Genomic DNA, 14,067 nt, shown 5'->3' on the forward strand with positions numbered 1-14,067 from the left:
TACCAACACAAAAAATCTTTAGCAGTGGCGTCGTCAAAGAATAATTACATGATAAATATTTTATATTTTTTATAGATTTCTTAATAAGTCATATTTTAAGATGCACATTTTCAAAATGTTAATATGCCATTTTTCTCCCAAGACAATAAAAAAACATAAAATCAATGCTGTTAATAAAACCATTAACAAAACTTTAGTTTTTTATTCTTTATAGCCTATTAATACATAAGTATTTAAAAAAAATATTTGCATTTAAACATATAGGATTTTTGTATTTCACACGCATTTCACGTTTAAGTTTTATTTAGGTTTATTTCTATGCATCTCTATTCTACGTTTATGATGACGATTCTCCCTTAATATGATATTATAACAGTATCCGTATTTACAGTTCACAAAAATATTCAAATGACACCTTTTTCCTTTTTAAACCAAAAACTAAAGAAAAACACAGAAATTCACAAATATCGAGCGTAAACACAAAAAGCCGTTTGACAAGATGATATTTCGCAGAAAAAATGCAGTGATGATGGTTGATGCCAAATTGGTTTTAAATATGGCCTTATAATCTTATAGGTCTCAAACATTGTCAGTACTTTTGATGAGTCCACTTACAACTATCTTCTGTTACTTAAACGAGACTTTCGACTTTGTGTCACCTGATTTACTGATAAAAACGCTTGGGCAATACAGATTTGACCACTCTAGTTTGTCTTCGATCTTAAAAATTGAATTCAAAGAGCTACGGTAAATGGAGTATATATAGTCTGCAAAAGGTGATGTAAATGTAAATATTTTCCAGAGCTCAGTTCTTTAACTATTGCTGTGGTTAATTGCTGATCTTGTATCACAGTATACGGTTTTTGTAAATAATATTACCATAAGTAAGTTAAGAAACTATGGTTTAGTTTTAACTAGCCGTTCTTTTATATTGACAAGAACTTTTTAACACGAGAAATATAAGTGCCAGATTTCGTGACATTTTCAGTCATTTTCTGGTTGTCAGTCTGGACTGCAAACTCCGGTGAAACACCTGCATGGATCTACTTTTCAAAAAACCGTAGTAAAAATATATTTATTCTGAGTAACGTGAATGAATGTGTGTCTCAAAGGGTCCTCCTGCAGGCTTATTTAGGCCACTCTACCGCTCTCATATTTCCTATGGAATGATTTCTTGGAGAAAGTTATTTTTTTCTTTGAGATATAAAGTGAAGTTTTATGTAAAGCATCAATAAATAATTTGAATTAAATTTAAGTGATAATAATAAATTGTATGTTTTTACTTATGATAAGTACATTACATGAACAATAGGAAAAACCTGAGTTTAAACATTATATGGCAAATAACGAATTATTAGTAGTTCAAATTATGCCAATTCTTATATTCGTAAAAATTGGAAAAAAGTCTAAAAATATTAATAAACTAAGGCCATTTAGAACTTTAAAATAAAGTATCTCCTTCTTTTCAATTCAATTTTTTCCACTTCCTTTCACAATATTTCTTATTGTATTGCAGGTAATAATACTGTAAGATCCTTACTAATTGTCGTAAGTTTATTGTCAGTCACTGGTTTACTTTCTTAATTTTGTGTGCCTTCATGTTCTAATAACTAACTAATTTCGTTTCATTATTACTCAGCAAACAGTCTAGTTTTATAATTGATACTCACCTAACGTCCTTGGTTCATATTTACCCAACTAATAATCTTGTTAGTTAATTTGTAACCAAAAAGAGGCCTTGTATCAAAATGAAACAAATCCTAGTCTGATTTTATCCTTAGTTTAAAAATTAAATAAAAATCATTAAATAAAAAAATATTTAAATAAACCTGAATATTGGTTTTTGTTTTTCTTTATTCCATAAGGAGTTGAACCTAAATAATAACTGACAATATTATTTACTGTGAGATATAAAAGACACTAGAAATTTTGTCGAAATTGCGTTCCTGGTCTGCTATTTACCCAAAAAATCATTTAAATCAACAATATTTTGCTTTATTACGCTTTATAACTAATCTCAACATACATATTGACCTGATTAACTTAGTCAGCCAGTGTATCATCACTCTTTAATATCATACGTAATTCGGTTACATGAAACCCAAAAGCGATAAAAAATTAACAGCCCATGGCAAAAATCCTGTTCTGCTTTGCTTCTTTGTTTAAAAAAAAAAGAAAAACAAATATAAACCCAAATAAAGTTTGGCCGCGAACAGGCAAGGTCGCGCAATTGCTGTCCTCATGCGCGCTGAATAAATCCCTTATTTCTTATCGATTCTCCCGTGTGAAGTCTGGAACAGTGGGGTGAGCTAAGCCATGGCATTTACATCTGACCGATTAATTTCCTTCCTGGTCCTGTTGGGTCTTAAAAGTTGTTTATTTGGTTCTTTGGACGCTGTGCCTTTGGAATATGCACCAGGAGATGAAGCAGGGTTTTATAACGAGGTGCAGCAGCTGTTATCCCTTAATCGGGCAGTAAGGCAGGTAAGTTTGGTCTGTTTTTAAATATTGGAAATATTTTAGTAACTGTTACTACTGGAAAACCTTTTTTATTAAGTGGCATGTCAAAATTTTAATGTCAATGTTGTGAATAATAATTTCATTTGTATATACCTACTCTAATTCCAATAAATGCTACTGATACTAACTTATTTTGTTGAAATAATATGCATTATAGAAAGCTGTAATGTATTTTTATTTTTCCAAATATGCTGTTTAATTGTTTATTATATTTACTAATAAGTGGATAGATCATATAATAAGATGTTCCTTTATAGCACAAAATCATATACATTAAATATAAATTATTTTTTCCTAGAATAAAAAAATTACGTCATTTTCTCACTCCTACATGGTGAATACCCACATGCAGTCTATGAGTGATACAAAATTTCACACCTCCAAAACAGGAATTTTTCAAAGACCCAGTTTATAGCTTTACGTATCGTAATAATAATTCCTTAAATACATAACACTGCATAATTTTATGAATAACCATGTTTACATCATTTTTTAATGCATGCTATAAGAAAGGTTTTGGTTAAAACGTAAGAAAATTTCTTGGTTGCTAATTGATAGTTAATTCCGAAAATAATTAAATTCATTTGGTTGTGTTTTTCAAAACCTTTACTGGACATATTAATTACATTAAACTGCTGCATATTTAAGACATTATTGGCAGAATGTCTTAAATATGCAGCAGTTTATGAGAATAAACACTCGTAAGAGAGAGAGTCCAAAAATCTCTTGAATCTTGTGCGTATACCAGTAAAATATATTCAAGTAAATGAAAATCTTTTTTAAATTTTATTGCATAATAAATATAATTTGGAATATTTAATTTGCGCAATAACTTGCATAAGTATATTTGTTCATTCTTCTTTTATGCATCCTATAAGACCGCAATGGAAATAACTACCCAAACGGCCAAACCGCACAAACAAATTGAATGCGTCAGCCCAGAATATCTAATTGGCATATCCCCTGAATATGCCAGGAATATCATTTTACTTTCTAAAATATATGTTAGGCATATCTGTTTGAACTAAGAAATCGAGTATTTTTTCGACCTTGTTTTTGAGGCCAAAAATTGGCATCAAAAATGCCATATCTCAGTTATTATAAAAGCTACGACCTTGCGTAAAGTCTCGTTGAATTCAAAATGACGAAACTAAGACAAAACCGTTGGAATTTTCCCGATAGATAATATAAAAGCCGAAATATCAGCCTTCAAAGTTTGGGTTTTTTCGTTTTTCGGGTATACCCGTCCCGTATCGATTTTTTTCAGAAAAATATTTTTTTTTCGAATTCAAACTAACTATACCAGCGGATTGTTCTCATCAAGTAGATTACGAAAATACCGGGTTATAAGGGAATCTGAGCAGAACTAAGAAATCGAGTACTTTTTTGACGTCAGTTTTGAGCCCAAAAATGGGCATCAAAAATGCCATATCTCGGCTATTATAAAAGCTATGACCTGGTGGATGGTCCTGTTGAATTCAAAAGGACGAAACTAAGACAAAACCGATGGAATTTTTCCGATAGATCTTATAGAAGCCGAAAATACCGGGTTATAAGGGAATCCGACCACAACTAAGAAATCGAGTATTTTTTCGACCTCGTTTTTGAGGCCAAAAATGGGCATCAAAAATGCCATATCTCGGCTATTATAAAAGCTACGATCTTGCGGATGGTCTCGTTGAATGCTTTGCATATATTGGGGACATATTTAATTCAGATGCCTGCAATAATTTTTCATCTTTTAAAATATATCATATATAGTATCTAATTATTTATAGAGGGTATTAAAATATAAGAGTTGGAAAAATGCGGCTTGGAATAACTGTCAAAGAAGTTGGGAAAACTGGAACCACCATATTTTTGTCAAGGGATGATTCATCATTAAGCTTATCTCACCCCAACAACCAAAAGGAACCACACCTTTTGAAAAACTGCATTTTTTCTGAATTAAAAGTTGTAAAGTTGACACTCTTATTGGCTATTATAAACGATTGACATGCGTCCGTTTTTTAATTTATGGAGGCACAATTTTCTATTCTCTCCCTAAAATTAAATTCGCGTCAAGATTCTTTTGCAATAAAAATTAAAAATACCATGCAGGGCAAAAAAAAAATTAAATATTACTTAGTTTAAATTGAGAACATTTGTATATAAAGGTTTTAAGAAACAAACTAGTATGCAGCAGGTACCATGTTTTATTATTTCTTTTTGAAAGGTTTTAAAGTGTTTGAATTAAATTGAAAAGAATACTTTAAAAAATAAAAACAAACACTGATGGTTTATTAAACTCAAAACGCAATAAATATTTATGTCTAAAAAACTAAAAATAAAGAATATTCAGTCACACTTGTTGTTATTCTATATGTTTTATTTTTCTTAGAGCTGGCTCTTTCTAAAAAAATACAAGATTCCAATTACAAGTACAAATAACTTGTAATTGTGTTAATGTAAGCTACTTAATTATTTCAGATTCTGGTGTTTCACAATTTTTGGGACAATTCTCTTAGCAATATCCCTTATTGAATTCAATTCTCCTCCCCCCAACTTCAATCAGTATTTTTATCTAAAAATATCAGAAAAATTTTATTCGATAACAATGGTCTTATGGTTGAAACCCAAATAATTACATTTATTTAATTAAAAATAGATGAGTTATTCCAAGAGAACAAAAATAATTTAATTGTGTTAATTTTATAATAATAATAATACTGTTATTAATGTAAACCGTGCAGGTCTAAGGCCTCAGGCCTGTACTCCGGTAGGTGCAAAATATGTATATCTTTATTATCTATATGTTCAAGACTAAGACTTAAAGTTTTTCTTTTTGTTTATACCGTCGATTAAATCCTTTTTCACAAATTCATTAGCATCTATTGACCTTTGCTTGGTAACTAAACATGATAAATAACCATCCTAATACATTTTTGTAATTTTTAGTATTAACACTTAATTATTAAAATAGAGTAAACCTAATAAGAAAATAAAAAATTGTTTTATTGAAATAAAATTATTGAAGACTCCTATGCTCAAATGGCAATAAGCGCGGGCATCTTTAATATGTAATAATAGAAAAAATCTATTATTTGAGTATTTAATTTATAATTAATCTTGGTATGTTTTTGTATTTTCTGGATAAAAGACTTTGTCATTGTGATAAACAACAAAAATAGGGTTAGATACTCTTACAACTTACCAACTTGTCTTTAGATTATGAAGACCAAACTGCCTTCAATAGATCTTGTACATATTTCACTGACAAGGAAATTTACTAAAGATTTTTATTGGAAATTAAAACAATCTTGAAGATAATTTGAAGCACAACTCTTGGATATATATACAAATAAATTATATTTAAGCCAGTAAAGCAAATTTTTTATTAAGTTTTATTTCATGGTATTCATTTTGGAATATAGATTGATCGTTTTTTGATTTTTGCCATAAAACTGCAGCATTACAAATAACCAGAATTTATTTAAAACGTGAAAAAACTTTTAATTAGCATTTATAAATGGTTGATTCCAGGGACAATTCATTTGGGTAAACTTATTCCAGAAGCTTTACTGGACCTTTTCATTTATTTTTTTAACATTTTTAGCAGCATAACTTAAGAATGAACTTAACATCCATATTTTATATAGATCTTGAGCATAAACTAGTAAAATGTAATGAAGGGAATGAAGCAGATTCTTTATTCCGTTGTATTGGCCTAAGAAGATTTTAGCTATACAATAATATATAATATTTTCATCCTTTTTTGGTTCATGCTACAAGACTTATAACAGCAAATAACTATGTTTTGGTTAAAACTTTAAAAATTTTCTTGGTGGCCGGTAATGAATGTTTGGTTCCAGGAATATATTGGTTATATTCCAGGAACAAATACATTAATACCAGTTCTTAAGAATATGTACAATATCAAATAAGAGTTTCAGAATAAGACTCTGAATTTGGGTATATAAGATGTACTGTGAATGAAGCAAATTTTGTTTAAAAGGTGAACATACTTTATAGTGCCCATTATTAACGGATGGTTGATTCCAGGGACATACCAGTTGGTTGGATTTACTTCGAAAGTTTTATTGGATAGTTTTAATGTATTAATAATTTCGAATACTTTACTACTGAAACAGTATTTTAGTTTTTCATAGGTCATGAAGTGAAGAACTCCCAGACTGGATAAAGTAGAATCACAAATTATACATTTTATACATGTATAATTCGTATGCCCTTATAACTTTTTAAAGCAAAAAAGTATTAAAATGTATAATTTTCTTTTGTATCTGCGACAACTTGTCATGGATTTTGGTACTGGGGTCATAGAGTATTTGATATATTGGTAGCTTTCACTCTCGGTGAATATTCAGTTTTAAATTGCGAACAACGATCTGGAAGAACCAGGACCATTTTGTGCAGACCCATATCTTAAGTGGCAAGTCAGTTAACTTACAATCAAAGCCACAATGAACCTACATGAAACAGAAAGAGAGCTCAGACCAGGAAAATGTTGGACTTTTAATTTCACCATAACCACAATGCGGTAGACTGGCTAACTGGGCAAAAAATTAAACTTAGCCAAGAGCTTTCGGTTATCAATATCTCAACTAAAAGTAAGGATACAAATAAGATAAAGATACATACTTATACTTACTTTTCAATACCCTGTAAATATTTTACAGAGTTTGAATATTAATGTAACTTTTCATTAAAATAAACCACTTCGAAAGGCATATCCTATTAAAGCTTGAAACTTTACCCTATAAATAGAAATTTAATTAATATCCGGCTAGGAATTCATACGTCTTCACTCTTGGAAGTCTTATATTCGACTCGTTACAAAAAAGCAAACGAATGAAATCCATGTCGACCGAAATAAATTAATTTTCTACACCGCCCACAGTAACTCGCGGCAGTGGTCAACTGAGTTGAATTACTTCTTTGTAATTTACTCTTCTTAAATATTGTTTTTCTTGGGAAGTCGCTTCCTCGCCATATCGATTATTCATCTGCTGCTTAGTAGTTGAATCCAGTCCAGGTGGTACTGCTCTGAACACTTACCTGGTGCTACCTAACTACCTGGCGTCCAAAACGGTATTCATCAATATCACAGCAACTTTTTAACATTTTTCATTATAACCAAACCAGATTTTATTACCGTTTATTACTTAGGTTTATCACCATGGTTAGAGACACAAAGAAAATTTAAGAATGTCTACAGCCTTTCTGACAAAGGAGTAGGTAGCAATGGACTTCTTTACTGTTATATTTCTGATCCAGCTAAGTCTATTTATTGACGCTAATTCTATGAGAATTTGATAGTGTAATTCTAATTATTTTATTATAGTTTAAGGTCTAAGATAGTTAGTGCTGAATTTAGAATTATGTGATGAAAGAGTGACTCTCTCTCTCTCTCTCTCTCCTCTGTATGCTTTATGAAGAACTCTTGGCATATTGATAAGCATCCAAAGCGTAAGTAGAGCTCAGTTTGAGAAATGGAGTTTGTGAGTGTTCGACTACCATAGTGTTTAGTCCAATGCCTTTTGTTAGATAACTGGCATGAAGTTATACAGAATCCTCTTTTATAGTATACCTTTTGGCACCATCCCTATAACCTTGACTTTCTGAATATTTGTATATCTGTGCTTGTCTTAAAAATTATAGCTACTAGCTTTTCAATCCTCAACTCAATCCAAAACCTCTTTCAATCTCTCTCTCTATACATAAAGCGAGTTTAAACCTTTTTTTGCATTCTCACATATAACATCTCGCAGATCGTCTGTCAAAGTGTGAAGCAGAATGACTGGTGGTACTACATTTCATATCCCGATGCCCCATTTTCTAATCTGCTGATATTACTTTACTTGAAAAAATGACCAATAGAACCTTCAGAAAATAAGTACGTCTAAGAACCTATATCCTCCATAATTTTGTTTTTTTCTCTTCCTACTATTAGGTCAAATAAGTGATTCCTAAAAAGTACGAAGTGAACATACCCGATATGACTGCACATCTTGCTCCAGTAAAATGGTACCGGTTGCGATTGACTTTCATACATTAGCGGTAGTACCGCGCAAGTGACCGCGACGCCATCATAGGTATTACAAGAAAAGAACAAATAACACCATTACCGCGAGTAACAATGGACGGTGAATTAGAAACTTGGTTTTTAAATTTTCTATATTAAAATAGTAAATAAATGGAATTATGTCGCGAAATTGGCTAATCGCTATTTGCACTTTATCATTTTTCGGTCTGGTAATTATTGTTTTAGCAAGCGCTGGCCGGGTAAGTGAATTTGAAATAATATTTATAAAATATTTATAGATCATAAACATAAAAACGTTAGGAAAATAATTTTGACTGAGGTTTTCTTATCAGCTAATAAGTTTCAGACCCTCTACTGACTCACATATTTTCCGTAAAATTTAATTTAATCGTAATATTACTACAGATATTCCAGTTATGGGGTCAAGCTTAGCGAAGATAAACTACGAAACCAATTAAATTGGTAATGAATATGGATCTCGATAAATGGAAATGGCATTTTCAGCCCCCTTGACAGCACTTGAGTTAATATTGTTCATTTTATTGACAAAACATCAATAAATCTATCTCATATTAATATTTGCAAAGCACTCACGTTTTCCCGTTTATTGCGGTATTTCTTTGAATGTCACAAACATTAGAGTTATAGAAATAAAATTTGCGTCACCTCACTTAACTGAAATATCTGTTTTATTAGTATATATCAGTAATGGTAACTGATGAAATTAATTTTTTATGTTTTGGATAGATTGTTTCCTTGGGATTTACATGTATGTTTTCTTTTTCAAGACTTATATTTCCATCAGTATATTCCTTTTTTAGTAATATGTTGTTTTACTGAGAATATTGGTACAAGTTGACTGATTCTCAGGTAAATATTTAACAGTTGTTTTCCAATCCTTCCATTAAAATATTAGGTTGTAATTCAGCTGAAATACCAAAGTTTTCATCATTCTCATATCTCATATCTATATGCCATCTAATATCATAACTTCCTTGATAAAATAGAACAGTGTCTCCAGTTTCTTTTTCTCATTAGAACGTAATGTTTCTGTACTTTTTCTTTTATTACTAGTGCTTTATGCTCTTTCTGGAATTTTTAAAAGCTTGTTCTTTGGTAAATATTGACAAATTTTGAATTTATTAAGTTTTTTTTTATTATGGCTTTTTTACTATGGACAATTTATTAATAACTATTTGCTTATTCTCTATTTTAAAATTCTTGTTGACCTCAATATTAAGCTTCCTTTTTCTATTCATAATTTTCTTGATTTGTAATTGTGGGTTAAGTGATCGATTTTATTTACAAAAGTTGGCCTCTTTTATTATAAGTAAGCTTTAAGCGACCATAATGTATTAACCTTATTCTGATACTCGTAAAGGATCTCTTTAGTTTCTTTAAATGAGCTACAATATCTTCAGTTTCTCTGCGACCTTCCTGATTAAATCATTAAATTTTCCACAGGTATATCACAGTATTTGTACTCTTTATTTTTGTACAATTTATGTTTATAATTTTTGTATTTTTTTTTGTTTTCGTTGAATACAACAGATATCTTAGTTTCTTGAGACATTGATTCCGGTAAAAATCAAATGTATAATTTGTCCTTTTTACTGAGGAAAATTGGATGTTCCGGTTGTCTTTCTAGTAAATCTATTATATCTACTCATCAAACTAAATTTTCATGACATTATGAAACTGGTTTTTTTTAACGTAAATTACTTGTAATCACAGATAGTCACATTTATCACATCATATAGAGATAAATTATAACAGAAAAATAAAGAAAATTAACTTTTAATTAAAAAAATAAATTAAAGTTTTTGTTGTGATAATGTCGTCTCTTCAGTGGGTCGTTTTACTAATAAAATCACTCTTTTTTTGCAAAACGTAATATATTATATTGTAAATTTATATTAAAGAAGCAATAATAAATCTGTCCATAATTAGTATTTGTAAAGTATTTTTGTTATTAAATTTTGATATATAAATAAACCTTTTATTGTCGTAATTAAGTAATCACCTGAAAATTATATACTTAACTAGTATATTAATAGCAGTAATAGCTGATGAAATTTACCCAAAAATATGAAAGAAAACATGTGTGGAGGTTGTATACTGGGTGTATATCTGATATTTGCAAGGAATCCTCTTTAGTTTTGTGATTTAATGTGTATGTTATTTTCATTTTCCTAAAAGACACGTCTTGTATTCTTTATTTTATGCTATTGATTTCATGAGAGGACTATGCATAGGCTACATGTCCTTGGTGACGGGCTGGTGAGACTAGTCATGCAAAAATCTGAACACAGGTCGTATAGGAATGTTCTCTCCTTCTGATGGACAGTGAGACTGAGATCGTGAATTGCAAGGGTTTTGTGCAGGCCAAGAGGAGAAGCAGGACTCCATTGGGTCTACATTGCCAAAGGGACCATTTGGTATACAGATGGCTCCAAAATAATAGAGTTGGTACAGAGTTCTGAAGGGAGCTTCATATGCCAGCATACAGGTATATTCGTTGGGTATGCACGCTACTCTCTTCCAGCCTTCCTCGCTGTACTGAAATGCGAACAGAAAATCCTAAACTGCCAACACCGCGATACAGTCATATCCATGTGCTTAGACAGCAAGGCTGCCATTAGCTCTATTACGGACAAAAATCCAAGCTCGTACTGGAGTGCATAAAGGTCCTGGTGAAGGTAGCCTGCTTGGTTCAGCTTGTCTGTGCCTGGCTATGTTGAAAACGAGAAAGCGAAGTCCCTTGCTACACCCCTATCCGTGAAATAGCTGGTAGGCCCCGAACTTATAATCGGTATAGCAAAATGTGTAGCTGTAGCATGAATGAAGAGTCTGTTAGACAAGTACCTGACAATGGACAGGCTAAGGCACAAATAGGTAGACTCTCTGCCTGTCCCATTAGATAACTACTGCGCCTAAAAAGACGCAAAATTGAGCTAGTAACCGGTCTTTTAAACGGATACTGGCATTTATATCAAATATATGGGTAATACCTATAGTTTCCCCATATAGTGCCATTAAGTCTTTCAATTCAGAATGTCTCATTGGTTTTTCGAGGGCTATTGACCTCTAGAAAGCCTCGGTGGGTCACGACAGATCGACGCGATATTTGCATAACAGCCTGTTTGGTTGCTCACTGCCTCACAAATCCACATGCAGCCAAGTAGATCTGGCTAACGCTGAAACTAAACCAACATTTTTATATTTTCCTTTAAGAAATTTAAGTAGAATTTTACCTAGTCTTTTTTGTACTAGAACTCCTTACAAAAGAACTCGTGAAGCTAAATGTGTGTCTTATCATTTAACTTAGGAAAAGGTAACTGCTCTAGTATTATCGAACGCTGAAGTAAAATTAATAAAGGGAATTACAATGGCTAAATCCTAATAAAAAAAATAAAAATAAAATCATATTAGTGTTTTATAGCTAAGCTATTCCTTACCACAATTAGTTCTGGAAAAAGGCTACAAGGATTACTAAAAATATAAGGAAAGCTCTATTTCCTTTTACGAGATATTAGAACTATAGTGGGTGATTTTTCATCAAAACTCTTCTAAAGTTATTCCATCCTTGTATATCACCAGAATGATCTCTGGTTGCTGGTTGCCGAATTGAACTTTTTTTAGGAAAGATCTTTTCTTTAAGGGCTGAAAAACTTGATTTAATATCAATCTTTTTCAAGATAATGCTAAGGTTAAATAATATGATTCGACTGGCCTTTAAATATGGTTAAATGTACTTATCATCCTCGAAAAGCAAATATTAAGAAACTTATGAAAGCTATTTGCTAAATATACTGACAATACAGTTATTCGCAATCGCACAAAACTGTTGACAAATTGACTAATAGTGACACCATTAGTCTAATTACATTAATATGATCTTTACCCATCGATAGATAAATCAAGTGTAAACTGAAAGCTATCACGTCCATACATATATATAAAGATATTAAAAACGTATATATATATATATATATATATATATATATATATATATATATATATATATATAAATGTACGTGATTGTTCTAAATATTTAATGAAATTTAAACACAATTCTTTGATAAAATATATTATTTAATAATTAGTTTCAGAAGCTTCCGATTCATCACATAAATCCCTTTAAACTACATTAATTTTTCTTTAATTTAGGGTGATGAGCTTGAAAATGCCCAGCAATTTACACCCGAAGAACATGCAATAGATAAGCCAGATGTGCCAAGGGCTGTCAAAAATTGGCCACAAGAAGATTTGAAACTTGGCCAAGTAAGTGCTGTTTCTGTAAATTCTGCCCTTCAGCCAGTAATTTTTCATAGGGCGGACCGATCATGGAATATCTTGTAAGTATATGTATAAATAGATTACAGTTTATGGTAGTTATAATTAATGACACACGATAAGAATAGCTCGAAAATCGTAAAAGATAGAAAGAAGGTCGGTTAAATTAGGACAAAGTTGCGTCATTTGATGTTTATTAAAATGTGTGAGAATGCAAAAAATATCGATAATTTTCGTATGTTGGGGTTAACATGTTACCCCTTTAAACAGTTTTTGATGATTTGTCAAATTAAAAACATTCAGAAAAATCAACAAAATAGTTTGAAATATCTTAAGTATAATTGAAAAATAAAAATTTAATTAAAAAAATGAAAAAGTTTGCGACCCTGCCAGGATTCGAACCTGGAATCTTCTGATCCGTAGTCAGACGCGTTATCCGTTGCGCCACAGGGCCTCGTGCTGATTCAGACAGACTCGAGGAAATAGAACTTGGAGTACATTTACACGGCAGTTAAAACCTCTTCAAAAATCATTGCATTTAATTTTTAGTACTTTCAACGAAACCCACCACTATCAACAAATTCCATCAGGACCTATCAAGGATCACACTGTTCTCACGTTAGACCCACAAACCGGTAGCATATTGGGACGATGGGGTGCTAGTTTGTTTTATATGCCTCATGGTTTAACTATTGATAGGCATGATAACCTTTGGTTGACCGACGTTGCCATGCATCAAGCATTTAAGGTAATATAGATCGCTATATCACAGATTTACAGAATATATTCTGTAAATCTGTATAAATCAGTATTCTGTAAATCTGTGACTATGTCTTAAGTATTAAAAAATATATATTAGGTATATAGTTATATCTAATGTGAGCAGGAGGGAATATTTTGCAAATATTCTGAGATTATAGTAAATATATATCGAAATGTATGACAATGAGAATATTCGCATAATACGGAATTTTTTTTTTTATTCATGCGTGTCATTTTTTTTCACATATTTTAAATTATCTTGATAATTAATTTTAAGTTAAAATTAGGTTATTCAAATCAAGATACTCTTTCCTGAAAAATATGATCCTAAACTATAATAAAAATATTTTAATATAGTTTTGAGTGCATTTAAAAAATAATAATTATTTTATTATTAGGAAATATAATTTTAACTTTTAAAAAAAATTATACTTTATTTTAAAATA

At 30.8% G+C, this 14,067-nt stretch overlaps 1 protein-coding gene, 1 long non-coding RNA gene and 1 other non-coding gene across 4 annotated transcripts in view; 1 reads left to right on the forward strand and 2 right to left on the reverse strand.

Annotated features, from left to right (window-relative positions):
• The first annotated feature begins 2,174 nt into the window (after positions 1 to 2,174).
• Positions 2,175 to 14,067, forward strand: part of LOC126742646 (peptidyl-alpha-hydroxyglycine alpha-amidating lyase 2-like) — a 32,134-nt gene continuing 20,241 nt past the window's right edge. Inside the window, exons 1-3 of one of the 2 annotated variants that reach the window (XM_050449378.1) lie at positions 2,175 to 2,484; positions 12,734 to 12,921; positions 13,409 to 13,607. In XM_050449378.1, coding sequence (XP_050305335.1) covers positions 2,317 to 2,484; positions 12,734 to 12,921; positions 13,409 to 13,607 — 555 coding nt within the window. In that variant the 5' untranslated portion in view covers positions 2,175 to 2,316. Of the gene's footprint in view, positions 2,485 to 8,568; positions 8,803 to 12,733; positions 12,922 to 13,408; positions 13,608 to 14,067 lie in introns of those variants that run through there. The other variant, XM_050449379.1, reaches the window with a different exon arrangement.
• Positions 10,522 to 12,474, reverse strand: LOC126742652 (uncharacterized). Its single transcript, XR_007662627.1, has 4 exons — positions 12,022 to 12,474; positions 11,818 to 11,962; positions 11,575 to 11,766; positions 10,522 to 11,496 (listed from the first exon to the last, which is right to left on the reverse strand). It is a non-coding gene; the product is annotated as an uncharacterized LOC126742652 (long non-coding RNA).
• Positions 13,241 to 13,313, reverse strand: Trnar-acg (transfer RNA arginine (anticodon ACG)). Its single transcript has one exon. It is a non-coding gene; the product is annotated as a tRNA-Arg (tRNA).

This window comes from Anthonomus grandis, chromosome 12, assembly GCF_022605725.1.
Source record: "Anthonomus grandis grandis chromosome 12, icAntGran1.3, whole genome shotgun sequence".
Taxonomy (NCBI): Eukaryota; Metazoa; Arthropoda; class Insecta; order Coleoptera; family Curculionidae; genus Anthonomus; species Anthonomus grandis.